The sequence below is a fragment of the Rhineura floridana genome, chromosome 4 (genome assembly GCF_030035675.1).
Source record: "Rhineura floridana isolate rRhiFlo1 chromosome 4, rRhiFlo1.hap2, whole genome shotgun sequence".
Taxonomy (NCBI): Eukaryota; Metazoa; Chordata; class Lepidosauria; order Squamata; family Rhineuridae; genus Rhineura; species Rhineura floridana.
In genome coordinates, this window is record NC_084483.1 from 161,831,158 (window position 1) to 161,847,798 (window position 16,641).

At 40.6% G+C, this 16,641-nt stretch overlaps 1 protein-coding gene and 1 long non-coding RNA gene across 7 annotated transcripts in view; one reads left to right on the top strand and one right to left on the bottom strand.

The window, feature by feature from the left end:
* The window catches only part of LOC133384486 (uncharacterized), a 33,092-nt gene extending 23,087 nt beyond the window's left edge, over positions 1 to 10,005 (bottom strand). Inside the window, exon 1 of the long non-coding RNA XR_009762581.1 lies at positions 9,894 to 10,005. This is a non-coding gene — a long non-coding RNA (uncharacterized LOC133384486). The remainder of the gene's footprint in view (positions 1 to 9,893) is intronic.
* The window catches only part of LCLAT1 (lysocardiolipin acyltransferase 1), a 154,674-nt gene extending 139,217 nt beyond the window's left edge, over positions 1 to 15,457 (top strand). For all 6 annotated transcript variants that reach the window (XM_061624992.1, XM_061624991.1, XM_061624989.1 and 3 more), the window contains one exon: positions 12,403 to 15,457. In XM_061624992.1, the coding sequence (XP_061480976.1) occupies positions 12,403 to 12,902 (500 nt within the window). In that variant the 3' untranslated portion in view covers positions 12,903 to 15,457. The remainder of the gene's footprint in view (positions 1 to 12,402) is intronic.
* Positions 15,458 to 16,641: the final 1,184 nt, after the last annotated feature.

Consider the following 16,641-nt stretch of genomic DNA (forward strand, 5'->3'; position numbering starts at 1 on the left):
CTCTGTTCTTTTTTACAAAATGCACTGGCTCATCTCTTGAGAATTTTTCCATTGTCACGTATCTGTAGTTAATTCCATAGATTTTTTCTATGTCAAGCTCCATCACATCATTCCAGTCCAGAAAATTATCCAAGACATTGATAACTTTATCTCTAATATCTTCATTAATTTCTTCAGAGACAACGTTGAATTCCAAACAGTAAACTTTGTTTCTAATATCCATAAACTCCAGATCTTTTTCCAATTCCACATTTGTTCCAATCTCCAAGGTCTGTATCTTCCCTTTAATTTTTCTTTTCTCATCTCTAATCTCCTCTCTCACAAGATCCCCTATTTCTTTAAGCTCCTGGATCATTTTACCGATTTCAATTTTCATATCCTGTCTACCCTGTCTCAGGGTTTGTTTCGTTATCTCAATCTCATCCATTAGTTTCTGAAACATAATTTCTTCCATGGTCTCAGCCACTTTCCTGATTGCCATTCTTAAAACCACGAAACAAAAATTATTTCAGCCACAATTGGGTTAATATTTCAGGCTTGATGACATCACAGTGCAGACAGCCTGCCTTATCTCTTATATGTTCAGGAATACAAAACAAATTTAGTTCCCAGCTTCGAAACAGTTAGTGGCGTCGTGAACAAGTAGATTCGTCAAAATGAAATAGACCAAAAAGAAAATAGTCCCGGACATATAATACTCCAAAGTTCATAAATCAAATTTATTTATTTTTTCCCCTCCTCGAAATAGAAATCCCTCTTCCGTTTGTATCTTTAGAATGCACTTCCAGGCCAGCTTTTTGCAATAAAAACAAGGATAAGCTTTTTCAATTTCTTTCCTCCTTAATTTCGTGAATAACAGAGGAGAGCTATAACTCACCCAGGAATTCTTTATAGCTGATTCATTGACAAATCTCTTTTCGCTGCAACAATTTAAACCAAGTGAAAAAAAAAATAGAAAGAAGGGTGCTTGCCTGTTAGAGTCTATTTTTCTTTGAAGAAAAGATAAATGTGTCGCTTAATCAGTTAGAGCTTGTTGGAATTCCGTCCGGCATTTGCTGGCTGAACCTTCTCCCATAAATTAATGAAATCCAGTCCTCCCAACAAAAACAGGCTTTTATGGTTAATCTCTACGTTTCTCCCTGCCCGGGAGAAAATCTTTACCAGTCAAAAAGAACGTTCTGACTGATTTTAGAACTGAAAAAGCTTCTTCTGAGACGACAGCTCGTCTCAACAAGCAGGCACAAGCGAAGCCACCCTTCCCGGAAGTCGTTCTATACGCACTTATCTTGGATAATTCTCAGTGAAACATAATAGATCTTACTTCTAAAGAGACATTCTCCTAAGGAATCAGTCTTATATTGTGATAAAGGAGGGGCTGTGAATATTGTCATTGTGAAGTAGCTACAGATAAAAATATAGAAGTATTGTCCTGAAGCAAGTGTTCTAGTAGGCAATAAGTAAGGTAGGCTCATTTTTAATCACAACTGTGCAGTACTTAGGGGATGAAAAGATCTGTCCATTTCAGTTCTCTTAGTTTCTCATTTTCCCAATCTTAAATTCAGTTCTCCACATTTCCGCAGCAATTTTCTCACGAATTATTTTCAGTATTTTAGTGTAAGTTTCTCCTAATAAACATATTTTGTATGCAATTTTGACTAACGTACAGATTTTTGCAAGCAATTTTTCACCATATAATACATTTTATATGCTGTTTTCACAAAAATACTCATTTTTATGCACACTTTCCCCTAATAAATGTATTTTTGTAAATATCGGTTGGAGAATTCTATCGCAACATTTGGATACATGTGAATTCTCGAGTGGCACTAGGACACCACCAAGTGGATTATCATCCACCAATAGCTTAAAGAGGCAGAAAAAGTGACAACTCCAGGTTGCTTCTGGGAAACTGCTTCTGGGAAACTCCTTCCCCTGGAGCTTCAGTTCATTTTTTCTGCCTTGCTTTCTTCCCCGTCCTTACAACATAAATACAACTGTGGAACTCCTTCCCCTGGAGACATGGATGACTATATCACTGATGGGTTCCTGTTGATTAATTAAAAGTCATTAATTAGGTGTATGTGTTCTCTCTTTTTTTGTCTGTCCTAAATATATTACCAATCCATTTATTTTGATGACTGCAGGATCTAATATTCTGAGAGAGAGAGAAAAAATCTCTATTCAGTTTTGCTGCACTACGCATAATGTCATGGAATCCACCTCCTGCTGATGGCCTGACAGATGGCTGTGATAAGAATAGGCCTGAACTAGAGCTACTGAAAATGGAAGGCTACAGCAGGCAATGATAATGTTTGTAAGATTGTTCCTCATGTAGAACTGGCTGATCTTCACAGTAAACTAGTATGTCAGTGTCTCATTGGCATTAATGATCTAGTTGGGGGCCATTTTGCACCTGTGGGGGCAGAAAACCCCACAGATGTAATCTGGGAAAAGATCTTTATTGAGTCTTTTTCTAGTGCAAGAGCACATTGTAGAAGATACTGATCACCACATTTTATCATCTGTATGATGAATGGATGAAATACCACGAACTAACATTTTAAAGATACCCTATGCAGCACAAGAAGACAGAAGACTAAGCAAAAAGATATACTAAGTGAGGTATAATAGTAACGGTGAGGCAACAGAGGATGAAGTTAATGAAGTGGGCCTGTAATGTTGGAGGCTCTTTTTTTTAAAAATGAAATAATTTAGTTGGGTGCAATTGGGTGTTCTGTTAAGTAAGTCTGCTCTTAGTATTCTACCTTTCTCTTTGTTTTTTATTATTATACCATGCAAATATTAGTTTGTAAAGTGATTTAGATTAACCAAAACTGTCATTGCTGTAGTAAAGAGATGTGCATGAAGTTTTAAACCTTTTGTGAATTCTGTTGTCTTATAGGCTATTCTGTCCTTGATGTTGTTCCTGCTTTATATTGTAAATGCCAAAGAAAAAAGATGTTTGAGGTTTTTTTCCATTCAGCACTTGTTTAGAGCAGAGTTATATGTTGGGGAGGGGGTGTAAGCGTTCATGCCATTCTCACAATCAAAATCCACACAGAGATGTTTGCCCTGTTTGGATGCAGGGACACTTTAAGGCCCTGGTGAGCTGGGCATAATAACTATAAGTACAAAATAAAGCAAAGTGTGCCTACTCCTTATATCTATATCTTACATCTTCAAACATTTACAGTGCTGGTGGATAGCCTGTTAATACCACATTGAATGTTACATTGTAAAGAATCCAAGGCTATCAATGGCTACTAATCATCAGACCTGGTGCCAGCAGGCAGCCAGATTGGGCACTGGTGAAGGGCCCTGTGGCTGACCAAGGGCCCCTGCAGCTGGAGCTGGGAGGGTGGAGCTTCTACTCCGAGATCCCCACCAGCATCAGGTCACAATCTGTGACTAGATGGTGGTGCGGATTATGGAGCAGGACCTCCACTCTTCCAGCTGACATCAGCCCTGCACATGCATGCAGTCGGCACACACTTAAATATGCCAGTCTTGCACATCTGTGTGCTGTGTGCGCATGCCTGCCATTACCCAAGATGGCAGGCATGCACACTGACCCATGAGGTGGTGCAACCGAACGTATTTAAGTACACGTGTGCACACATACATAGGGAGGAGGTGGGGGCTGCAGTGGGCTATGTATTACCACCAGTATTAGAGGTAGTATGCATCTGAATGCCAGTTGCTAAGAATCACAAGTGTGGGGAACGCTGTTGTGCTGATGTCCTCCTTGTGGACTTCCCATAAGCTTCTGGTTCACCACTCTAAGAGCAAAATACTGGATTAGATGGGCCCTTTGAATACTAAGATATTCAACTTGAAGACAGAAATGTAAAATAATATATTTTATGTAGCTGAAACACTTGGCAAAAGGGTTCATTCAAAATGCAGATGACTTGTGTAGTTTCAGCTGAAAAGTTTATCCGTGCTGACTAAGATGTCTGGCAAAACCCAACATGACTTGAAATTAAAGACTTCTTAATGTTACAAAACCAACAATCAATAATTGACACTGCAGTCCTTTATGTTAGTACTCATGGTGTTCAGTGGGACTTATTCCCACTTTAAAAAATATAATATTGAAGCCTGAGTATGCTGGTAGATGTATTGCAGAAATTACTTTAAAAGATCCAGCATGTTGTACATGCATCAGCTGCAAAGGGAAATGCATATAACTGAACATTTCAGGGTTTAAGCTGCAGTCCTGTACCCAGTTTTCCTGGTAGAAAGTCCCATTCAATTCAATGGGGCTTTCATTTGAGTAGGCATGTATAGGAATGCAGTGCTAGTCTTTAACATTATTTTAGGACTGCAACCGAATTTCCCCCTGATTAACAGTTGCATATAGCTCAAACCACGTTGATCACTTTGTATAATGTCGTTACCTTAAGCCTGCCTTTTCACTTAATTATCGACCACTGATCTTCTGCTCCATTTTGTATGAGTGCAACATTCTTTTTCATCTACTTGTTAGTGTAAGGAAATGTAATGAATTACATTAATTAGCAACAGTCTTGTGATGTCTTCAAGACTGGCAAATTTATTAAGGCACCACAAGACTATGTTGTTTTTGCTGCAAGAGACTAGCATGGCTATCACTTTGGAAACTCACATTCTCTAAGGTTCCCATTAATCTGGGATATTTCCTCATGGCTATGGGCCAAATGCAGCCCTCCAAGTGCTTATTTAGCCCTCAAGATTCTTCACAGGCCTCTGCCAAGGGCACACCCCTCACCAGCCCACAGTTCTTCTCAAGTGCTTTTGCCTAGGTTGAATGCACCCAATGAATCTTGGATGCCTGGGTGGACGATGGAGAGGTGGGAGTGGTCTATGCGTGTAGAAACCTGTAATCCTTGCACATCTGGAATGCACCCAACTATACAAGAGTAAGATCCGCAACTATTGCTCCACTTATCATTAGCATGCAACTCCTGGAAAGTTGCCTATTAAGGAATGCAGCCCTCATGCTGAAAAAGGTTCTCCACACCTGCTTTAGGCAAAGATAATAGTTAACTTTGTGATCCATTTTGAAGGCCTCCGCTGCACCGGGTTAAGCCTCAAGAAGCAGTTTGCAATTTTGACCATTCCAAGTCTAAATCTCTGTTTCCCAAAATCTACGTAGGGAAACCTACATTTCATCCTACATAATTTAGATTTCTTCATCTGTTGGATTTTTTTTATCCTATAATCCACCTCACAAGATTAATCTTGTTTGTTTTCATAAATCAAGTAGAGAAAAAAATCAGATTATATCTGAAAAGCTTGATTTATGCAGAGGATAAATAATTTCCATTTATATTCAGCTAGAAATTTAACTAATTAAGTTAAATTTGTGTAAAGTCAAGTAAGACACTATTATTAAAGGGAGAATTAAAAGAATCCAGTGCAGTAGATGAGATAAAATGTGATTTTTCATTTGCTCTTGAAAATGCATTCAACTGATTTATTAGGGAAGCTTTTACTTTGGTCATAAGTTTAGCTAGAATGTTTGGAGTTGCCTTTTGCAGGCCTGATACATAATGCCTAAAAGCAATTAACTTTGCACTGGAATTATTGAAAGACATCATGTCTGTAAATCCTGAAATATGAGCAACTTTAAGTGGAATACAAATAGGTCTAAAACATATTAATAGAAAGGACCCATAATCTGGATTGTTGTTTGTTTGCTTAGTAACTTCTAAGTAGATGGAGCCATTGCCCATCTTTATTAGGAATTGTTAAGCATAAGTTCATATTATTTTGTCACCAATGGAATACTGATGGTTTTGTTTTCTGTTATTAGAAGAGCATTAACTCCAGAGTTCTGCTTAGTACTTTAACAGTTCAATCCTTTACAAGTCTACTCAGAAATGAGTCCCATTGAGTCCAACAGGACATGCTTCCAGGTAATTGGACATAGGATTGCAGCCTGTCTCTGGAAACCTTTAGCTACCAAAATTGAAATGGGCTCCTGAATAAGAATTGAGAAACCTGATCCTGAACCACTTAGTGTGACAGTAAGATGACTTGCCCTATAATGGCTATTTGTAGCATTGTTGTAAGGTGATTTGCAGTCATATGGAGAATCACATGATAAGCCAAATGTTGCAATTTCCCTGTTAGCCACCCCTGTGCTAGAGCTTGTGGATTTCATTAAGGGCCCCATATTATTTTGCCCATAATTTGAGCACTCCTAGGTTGGTAACAAGGAAGTCAAGTGGAATCCTTCAGGGGGTTGGCCAGTGGCCTCCAGATGCTGACCCCCTGCCTTATTTGAACACTGGGAAAAACTACAGAAGATAAGCTTGAGTCAGCATCTCCCACAAAAGGCTATGCCTGGACATAAGTGCCTTGCTGAGCAAATGTGAAGGAACCAACCCCAAATGCTTTAAAACAGGGGTTTGGAACCTGTGTCCCCTCCCATGCTGTTGGACTTCAATTCCCATCATCCTCAGCCAGTAACAGTGGGTGGGACTGCACAGGTGGGGCTGCATTGCTATCCTGGCTTCCCAACACCACACATCACTGCCATTTACCAAGAGGGGGAGGGGCATGGCAGTGGGGGGCTCAGCATGGTCCAGCACAATGGTGGAGCCAATCTGATTCTACACCTGCACTTGCACCATGCTGAGCTACCCACTGCCTTGCCCCTCTTCCGCTCCCTCTTTGTAACCTGCAGTGGTGTGCAGTGTCTAGAAGCCAGGAGAGCCAAGCAGCCCCACCTGTGCACCTCTGCTGGCTGCTACTGTCCCTAGGCACCCTGGCCAGTGATCAAGGATGATGGGGATTGTAGTCCAGCAACCTCTGTAGTGCCACATGTTTCCCATCCCTGCTTTTTTTCTTTTTACAGGACCTTCAGTCTCTCTTATGGAACATTCTAATTTCTGGGATAATGCAATTATTTAAAAATGAGTTGGCAGTGGTAGTTTATTAATGCTGATATTAATAGATGTGACTGAACGACTCATTGGGGAACATTTGGAACCTTTTAAAGGTATGCACTGTGGTACCAGCTGCTTAGTGCTATAACAGGAAAGGTCATGCTCCTTTCAACAGTGATTTAATAAATCGGCTGAAGTTTGCCATCTCTGGATAACTAAACTATCAGACTTTTTAAAATAAACAAACAAAGCCTCCTAAGCTGCTCTTTTATGTTATTTTGAAATATGCATGACCCAGACAATGGCTGTGTTTAGAAGCCTGTAATCCTTTTGAATATTAGGAACAATGCATTTTATGTTTGACAAAGTAGGGGAAGTATGAAGTAAATATTGTGGAGATCAAATATATGGGTGCAGACAATATGCCTTTCTAGTAGATTGGCGTTTATTTATTTATTTATTTTATTGACTTTTGCAATGACATCTTACACGTTTACTCGGAAGGATTCAGTGAGGCTTAGTCTAGAGCAGCCTTTTTCAACCAGTGTGCCTCCAGATATTGTTGGACCACAACTCCCATCAGCCTCAGCCAGCATTGCCAATGGTCAGGAAAGATGGGAGTTGTGGTCCAACAACATCTGGAGGCACACTGGTTGGGAAAGGCTGGTCTAGAGTAAATGTGCAAAGCAATGTGGCCTTAAAGAGATACATTGAGGGCAAGCTGGTGAGATCTCCTTTTTGCAAGACTTTTAGGGTAATGATAGAGTTGCATTCTGTTTACTTAATAAAATAGTTCCTGCTTAACAAGGGTCCATCTGGCTGAATGTTCTAGATTTGCAGGGGAATACTGATACCTTTTAAAGCTCAGAGAGCCTTTCCTTTGGGACAAATCTTGGGAAGTTTCAGACACGCTTTGAAAGCTACTTTCATTATCACCCAGGGCATTGTCACAGCTACTGCTGCTTAGCTCATTTAATTTTTTTTTGTTCACAAATGAAGGTTTACCCTGCTTTAAAAATCAGGCAGCCTAGAGAAGGAGAGGACACAGCCCCACTTGTTGATCCAGAAAGTAGGCAGGTGTATGCTATTCAGGTTGGATGGAGGGCCAATAATTCATTCACTTCTGTCTAGGCAGGCAGTTGGATTCTTAGATGACAAGGGAACCAAAGGTGTGCTAAAGCAGGATAAGGACATTGCAGAGAAGCTAAATCAATTTTTGTATCTGTCTTCAGAGTGGAGGATATGGGGCAGATCCCTGTGCCTGAAGTAACTTTTTCAGGAAGGGGTTCTAAGGAACTGAGGCAACATAAAACCTAACCTTTGTGAGCAGGGCAGGCTCCAGGTTTCTGGGGGCCCTCAGGCACAGGATATCAGTGAGCCCTTGTCCCCTCCCTTTCCTTCTCAAACCGCATTCCTCCTTCCTTGTGGCCCCACTCCTTTCAAAGAAAACAAATCTTTGCCAATATTGCAACTCCCTCTTATAAAATAAAAATACAAAATTTTGATTTATTTTAATTTGTTAGGGTGCATTTACCTATTTTGTAGGCCTCAGCTTCTAAGAATTTATTCTGGTCTACCATGTTAATAATAGGCAGATTATATGAATAGTATCAGAGCCTGGAATCTTCCACAAAATGTACTGAGAAATCATTCTCATTTTTCACTGTTTCTGTTGGCTTCTCTAATGTTTTCACAGACAAAAAGTATGTGTGTGGGGGAGATGAAACCATCCTTTCCTGTCATTTGCAAAGAGCTTTGAAAAGAGCACCAAATAAAGATTTCAGTTCTCCACCAGGATTTTCCACTCACAGAGGAAGCTGCCTTATACTGAGTCAGATCATTGGTCCATCTAGCCCAGTACTATCTGCACTGTCTGGCAACAGCTCTCCAGAGTTTCAGGCAGGAGTCTCTCCCAGAAGGTTTCTCAGGTTCAGTCCCTTCTGTGTGCAAGGCAGATGCTGCAATGGCCCTTTCCCTGCAGTCACAACTTACTCAACTGAGCTGAGATATTAGGAGGCATTCTAGAATTAATCTTAAAACTCCCTATTGCCACACGGCATGTTGTATCAGAGCACCAGGGCAAGCCAAGGACAGAACAGTAGATTGAAGGCTGCCCTTTTAAAAAGTTAAAATTCCATTGAAAAAAAAGCATTCACAATAATTCAGCTACAATTCACCTATATGTTAAAAAGTATGTATTGTGTACAAAAATGACACAAGGATACCCCCACATCATAGGGCTTACATGCAGAAAAACCTTCTGATACTGTAGACCCATATAAACACAGATGCAACACAATACTCCAGCATGCCTCAGTCCATCAGAAACCCTCATAAAAATGTCTAATAAGAGCAATCACCTTTGATGCCTAGTGCAGAATAAACACACAGCACTGGTGGAGATTTAATGCTATTAGTATTACTAATATAATGTTTTGTATGAAGGACTGAAAAAGGGCCTTTCTAGGGACAAGCTACTAGTCTTTGAACATGCCATGTTACCACCAAGCATCGTAAATGTACAAATTTCCAAGTTAAAGAGACACATGATAACTAGGACCTCCTGCCAGACCTGCTTTCAAAGCCCTGCTCAGCCATGAAGCTCACTGGGTGGCCTTGGGCCAGTAACTGTCTCTCAGTCTAACCTACTTCACAGGGGTGTTGAGGGGATAAAATGTGGAGGGGAAGAACCATCTTTGAGCTCTATAGAAAAAGCAAAATATCAATGAAAATAATAATAGGAGCTTCCCAGCTATAACTGGGGTAGGGGGGAGGACAGAAAGGAAATTCTTATACCACAGGCCCAAGGACAGACCTAAACAATGGAAGTTTGCCTGTAAAAGGAGAAGGAATCGCTTAACACTCTCTCTCTCTCTGTGTGTGATTACTGGGGCAAAGGGAACAAGGGGGTGGGGAGGCAATAAGTATTATGCAATTAAAGCTGCAATCCAATGCATTTACCTGGGAGTAAGTCCCAGTGAACCCAATGGAACTTACTTCTGAGTAAAGCCTTCTTACCTTCCTTCCAAGTTCCACAGCCCACACTTAGGCTCCAATTCTAAATGGGAGGAAGCCCTTCTTAGTAAACAAGGCTTACTTCTGAGCAGACATTAGAATAGACATAGTTAGGCTCTTTTTCAGCACCTTCCTCCCCCCAGCATTGCCTCGCTTCTGCTGCTACAGGGCAGTAAGCTCCACCCCCTCCTCCCATGCCTGAAACTCAGGACAGGTGGGGCAACTCCTTAGCAACCATCCTGGAGCTTCTCTTCTCCAGCAGCAGCGCAGCTTAGTAGGACAGACTCTGTGGCTGTAGAACAGGTGGGGCTTGCCTGCACCACTGCCCTCTGATTCCCTCCTCTGCTGCTGGCCTATACTTCTCCCAGAAGGGCCCCCTGGGGCCCTGTGTGAGATCCTGGGCCCTTGGACCAGTGCCCTACCTGGCCATGTGCTAGTGCCAGGCCTGTTTGTGAGCCTGCTGGGTGTCATGCACACACACAAGCTGAAACAACCTATTAGTTCCAGGCTATGGTCTGAAGGTACATGAGGCTATCACATTGCTGAAGTTAAGCAGATCTGGGTCTGGTCAGTGCCTGGATGGGAGACCGCCTGGGAACCACATGTATGCTGCCTTGGGTTCCATGGTGAAAGAAAGGCGGGGTATAAATGTAACAAATAAAATAAATAATAAACAAATCTAGGATTGTCCCTGGAGAAATTATTGTCATTGTTATATAACACATAGTACCAACAATAGAATGCCATCAGATGGCTTAGAATCTACACTAGATCAGCAAGGCAAATAAAACAATGGAAGCAATGTCAGGGATTCCCAGTGACAGGAGGAGGTGATGACAGGGGTAGCCAAAATGATGCTATCCATATGTTTTGACTACAATTCCAATCATCCCTGAGCATTGGCCAAAACATTTGGAGAGCACCACATTGGCTCTCTCCAGCCTACAGCATCTGACAGAAGGATAAAATAAGGTAAAAGAGCCAAATGCTAAAAGTGGCTGCACCATCACATGAATGTTTAGAAATGTTTAGAATACTTGAAAGACTGTCTTATCCCTTATATACCTTTTATCAAGAGGTTTGTTCCACGCATCATAGGAAGCAGACCTTTAATGTTGTGGCACCTACCCTTTGGAATTCCCTCCCGTTAAATATTACACATGTCTCTGTTATCTTTTTGGTGCTTACTGAAGACCTTCCTCTTTCAACAAGCCTTTTAAGTAGATACCCTATCCCAGTCTGTGTCTGTGTTGGAATTGCTTTTTAAGATGTTTTTAAAGATTTTTTCAAAGATGTTTTTAGTGTTTTGTCCTTTGTCGCCCTGGGCTCCTTCTGGGAAGAAGAGCGGGATCGAAGTTTAATTAATTAAATAAATAAATAAAACAGGAACATAGCAAAAGTACACCCTTGCAGTGTTGCAAAGCATATGATCACATCAGTATTGCAGCAGCATTATGATGACATGGTAAAGATGTGCTGGCAGAAATATCTGACAAAAATACAGAAGTGAAGAGCAGAATTTTGAAATTAGAGAGAGGGAAATGCATTGTGTTAAAGTTGGTATTGGTGCACATGCAGAAAGTATAAAATAATACTGTGGGCTGCTTTTTGTCTGACAAGAAAGCAACAGTAAAAGGTACGCAGATGACTTACCTTGCAATCCTAATCACGTCTACTCAGAAGTAACTCCTATTGAATTCAGTGGGACTTACTCCTAGGTAAGCAGGGTTAAGATTGCAAATTTATATATTACCTTTCTGCATGTTCAGGCATGTTCTGGCCATTTCTCATTTGTTGGGAAGGAGCTGGTCTTGCCTGATAAGCAAGGAACAAAGCTATCCCCCTCCAAGGGATATCCTTTTTTGGGCCACCACTTCAGGATCACCAGAAGGGAGCCCCCTTCCTTCTCTTCCGTGTTTATTTTTTGCTCTGTTGAGATTGTGGAACAGGGGAAGGAGGCTTCTGCCATGGGTGCTTGTCAGCAACAATTCATGTCACTCAGGGTAAGAGCCTAAGCGGGCTGGAGATGGGAGTGAAAGGTTGATAATAAACCACAAAGTGGTGAGAGATGGGAAGTGAATGGGTTGCCCCAGGTGAGAGATGGGGTAAGAACAGGTGCTAAGGCCACTTGCTTGTTTTAGTCAGTGGGGTGCCCTGTTTTCTTTACCCAGATATTTACCTAAATTTTCAATGTTGTTCTTATTGCTGTTTAGTTTGTTTTGTTTTATAATGGAGTTGTTAACTTGTTTGTTACTTATTGAACTTGTTTTTATTGATTTTGTAAAATTTGTGTTTATCTTCTTTTTTCTTGTTTCCCACTCTGGGATTGAAATTCAGTGAAGAGCAGGTTGTAAATACACACAATAATAAATAATAATACCCATTTAATGTGTCAAATGTTGAATTTCTGTGTGAAACTGGTTTCAATTGCTCACAGTATCTAATCAGTGCTAAATTTCAGGAATATTGAAATACCGGCGGTATTCACAATCTTAACTATTTTTTTCCTTAGGTAATAACCTTGATGCTATCCATGACATAACAGTGGCATATCCTCAAAACATTCCTCAAACCGAGAAGCATCTTCTGAATGGGAACTTCCCAAACGAAATTCATTTTCATGTCCAGAGATATCCAGTGAAGGCTCTACCAACCTCTCGGGAAGAACTGCAACTCTGGTGTCAGAAGCGCTGGGAAGAAAAGGAAGAAAGGCTCCGTTTGTTCTACCAAGGCAAAAAATACTTTGATGCTACAGGGAGAAGTAAAATTCCACCCTGTAAATCTGAGTTCAGGGTCATGGTTGTTAAGTGCGTTTCTCTCTTGTACTGGACATCTTTCACGTTAGCTGCGTTTGTGCTGCTATACTTGTACACCTTTGTACGGTGGTATTTTGTGATTGTGGTTCTCATTTTTGTTATACAACAAAAATCATTTGGTGGGCTTGAATTGATGGAACTTGCATGCCATCGATTTTTTAGTAAACAAAATTTACGCAACTCAAAAAGAAGCTAAATGTATCTGGTGTATATTGTGGGGAGGGGTGTCGTGTATGTGGACACTTTTCAGATGTGCCACAGGGTTTGCAAAAGTGGGAGGAGATGTTGCATGAGGATCATTAATTTTTCTTAATGCTGTTGTTGGTTAACACACTGTGACTTATATTGTAAAAGAAAAAAGGTAGGTCATGTGAACTTTTAATTTTTGAATGTATCTTCTGTGTTTCTTTCTTTGGCAGCTAGCATTTGCAAATGTCACTGCAAAGCAATTTGCCAACCAATTACATTTTATAGCCCTTGAACAAATTGTGGCGCTAAAAGTATTGGTCTGTGATTCCTACACAGCCTTGCCATAAATAAATCGTGAATTTTGAAAGTCCCATGATTGTTTTACATCTTTTCCTATTTCTCTTTCAAAGAGAAAACCATTCCTAGCATCAGCAAATTTTCTGGCAACAAATTTTCTGAGAAAACTGAGGACCTTAATTTGTGTCCATTCTCCATTTTTATATGACTGTTCCTTCTCTTAATTAAACTCTTACAACTTTTATACCTCAGTTGTATTTTGAAACAAGTTTCATTGAAAATCAATTGAGCTGTTCTTTAAGTAAATATGATAGCAGAGGTTCTTAATTTCTCTGTATAAATGAAGAGTCGCTGTTTCAAAAAATATTAAGTCCTCCTCAGCAGCCCACCTCATTCAGACTGGCCATATCCAAGTATTGTGAAAGGTATATCATATATTTAGATACACACCATCTGAAGTTTGGAACAGAAACATGGACACAGCAAACCATTCTCAAGAGAGGAAATAGGGAGTCATTCTGACATAAAGGTGCCCCCATCACCACCACACACATGCACGTGCATGTGCACACACACATGCACACATACACACCATGATTGTACAAAACCAACAAAAAGTATTTTCCCCATGCAATTAAAAGTGGCAGTTAACATTAAAATGTTGCCCTTCTTCAGACTGTGACATTACATGAGAAAATGTAAGAGTATTTTGTTACTCTTTTTAAAGGGAATGTTTTAGATCCCAAATGGCACATATTAATATCCTCACTTCACACCAGGATTTGCATGATTAGTGTCAGTAGGTAGATCACCCCTCATTTCCTGCCCTTATGCTGAGAGTATAAAGAGATAGTCTGTTGGCTTTGCCATGAGGGAAAGCATACCAATGTCTACAACTGAAGGTTTTGCCTCCGGCCTGAAAAATGTCGTGGGTTTTCACATGGTGTGTTAGAAGCTTTTATTATTGTTGTTGTTGTTGTTATTTCTCTGCTTAGTTCTAGTGATCAACACTTTGAAGCTCCATTTAGTAGGAACATCTTTACCTGCTGTGGTTAAAACAGCATCCTAGACATGGCAATCGAAGTTGAGGCATCATGTCCACACTCCTTTGTCCAAAAAAACATAATACCCCTACAACAAGGGACGGTGACATGCTATTGAAAAATGGCTCACAGAGTGCCACATAGAGGAACATCACAGTACCACCCATCCATTGCTCCATAAAATCATGTGCATGTGACCACTTCCCAACAAAAAGAGATGAGCTATTCCATGCCTACACAACTTGTGATGCAGCAAGCTAAAGACAAAGAGCCACATATCCACCAGGGAGGCTAATAAGCCTTGTGTTTGTGCCCGCCAGGAACTGCAAAAACAGGGAGGTTGTCAAGCATCTGGCAGGCCACAACAGGCAGCCTGTCTTGGAAGGTCACAAGTGTCAGAGTCTCACAGACACTGTGGTATATATATTTGATCCATGTGCTGCTTCCTGTTTTCTACAGCATCTGTTACCTTTGCTTTTGACAGAAAAAATAAAGGGAAACCCTGACATTCAAAATACCAGAGTGGGGGGTGAGCATTCTGGTAGAAAGAAAACTCTCTGTTCCAGGAATAGTCAAAATGATGCTCTCCAAATGTTGTTGGACTACAACTCCCATCATCCTTGACCATTGGCCATGCTGGCTAGGACTGATGTGAACTGTAGTTCCACAAATCTGAAGGAGTCCATGTTGGCTACCCCTGCTCTGTTCACTCTCTTGGCCCCTCTTGAAATAGGTCCACAATTTGTATGAAGCAGACTCTTATGGGTTCTCTACTCTGTTTAGTGAGCTGAGACTACATATATTCCTTGAAACATCCTAATTTAATCAGATGTCATCTCTGTTGAGTAAGCACTTTCCCCCCAGCATTTTTTCTTAGAATTTGAATTTTTACAGACTGTATTTGTCATCAAATCCTTATAGCTAAAACAAGCATTTTTCTTCCCTGCACTGACTATAACTAGAAATACAGAGCCATAAGCCAACACGCAAGGTATTCTGTGTTGATCATATTAAGTGTCGTGTCTGCTTCCACATCTTTGTTCAATCCTTGTTGCTTCTACAATGCATTTTTATAGGTGCATTTTATAAATAAATTGTATTAAGAGATCCTGGAATATGAAAGGTCTCCAGCCTAGCCTTAGTTTTCAAGTTTTACCCAAATGTTAGAATGTTTAAGCTGCAAATGAACAAACGTACTCTAAAGCGACAATAAAGAATTTCAACTGCACACTGGTGTTATTTTACTGGATTCTTTGGCATAATATAGATGGTGAAAGTAGTAATAAAAGTGATGAAAAAGGGAGACATGGCCTCACCCCAACTCCCAGCAGACTTTTCAAATAGGACAGGAAACTTCAAAATTGCCAGAATCATTCTCAGGTCACCGTAGCTCAGGACTACTCAGGGATTATCCAGTAACCATCAGGGACACCATCAAGCTTAACATTCCTATTGGCACCCTCAGGCAGCTACCAGAGCCTCAGCAGGGCCCACCATGCATGCATGCCCTGGACCTCCCATTAACTAGGTGCATATGTCTAGGAGACTCTGCCATATTAATTACTTGTAATGCCCTACATGTACCTTATTCAGCCAGCACTCATCCACTTGCCACCAGATAAGCTCACCTGAGGAACAACTGATGTGGAGAGGCACCAGGACACCATTCAGGGAAGATGGAGGAGGAAAACCCTTTTTCTGCATTTCGAACCTTGTCATTATTGTTCCTCCAGAGCACCTATCTTTTGTATCTTGTTATGAGATACAACATTATTCACTAATAGGCAAAAAACCCTTTAAGAACATACCTATAACCAACAGATATTTCTGTTGAATGTTAAAAAGCAGGGAAATTGGGAAGCTATAGTGAATGCACCAGGGGAGCAGGAAACATGACTTCCTCTTTGAGATATTGTACTGCCCTACAAATTTGTCAAAATGCGAACACAATTTGGGTTGGTCTTTCACAGTCCAATCCACTTCCTGTGTAGCTTAGAAGAATTTGGTAACGTGCCTCTAAGCATATGGTGAGTGGTGGTAACACCTACAATCAGGACTGCATCTCCAAAGATGAAGAATTACATTTTTTGTAATGTTTGCTGGTATTCTTCTTTCTGTCCACTGGTTACTAGAGCTGTCAGGGGAATAGGAGTCTCCTAACAACTCTCAGCACCTTTCACAAACTTCACTTCCCAGGATTCTTTGGGGGAAGCCACGACTGTTTAAAGCAGAAAAAATGTCTGGCGTGGCCCCCTGATTAGCTCAATGAAACAGCTGTGAGTCTAGCTTTTAGAACACTGACAGTTGGTTCTTACTGAGCATGCCTTTGCTATCATAGATTCCTATGTTAAATTTCTTAAATTAATTAAAAGTCAGCCATGCATTTTTTTTAACTTTTAAACTGCA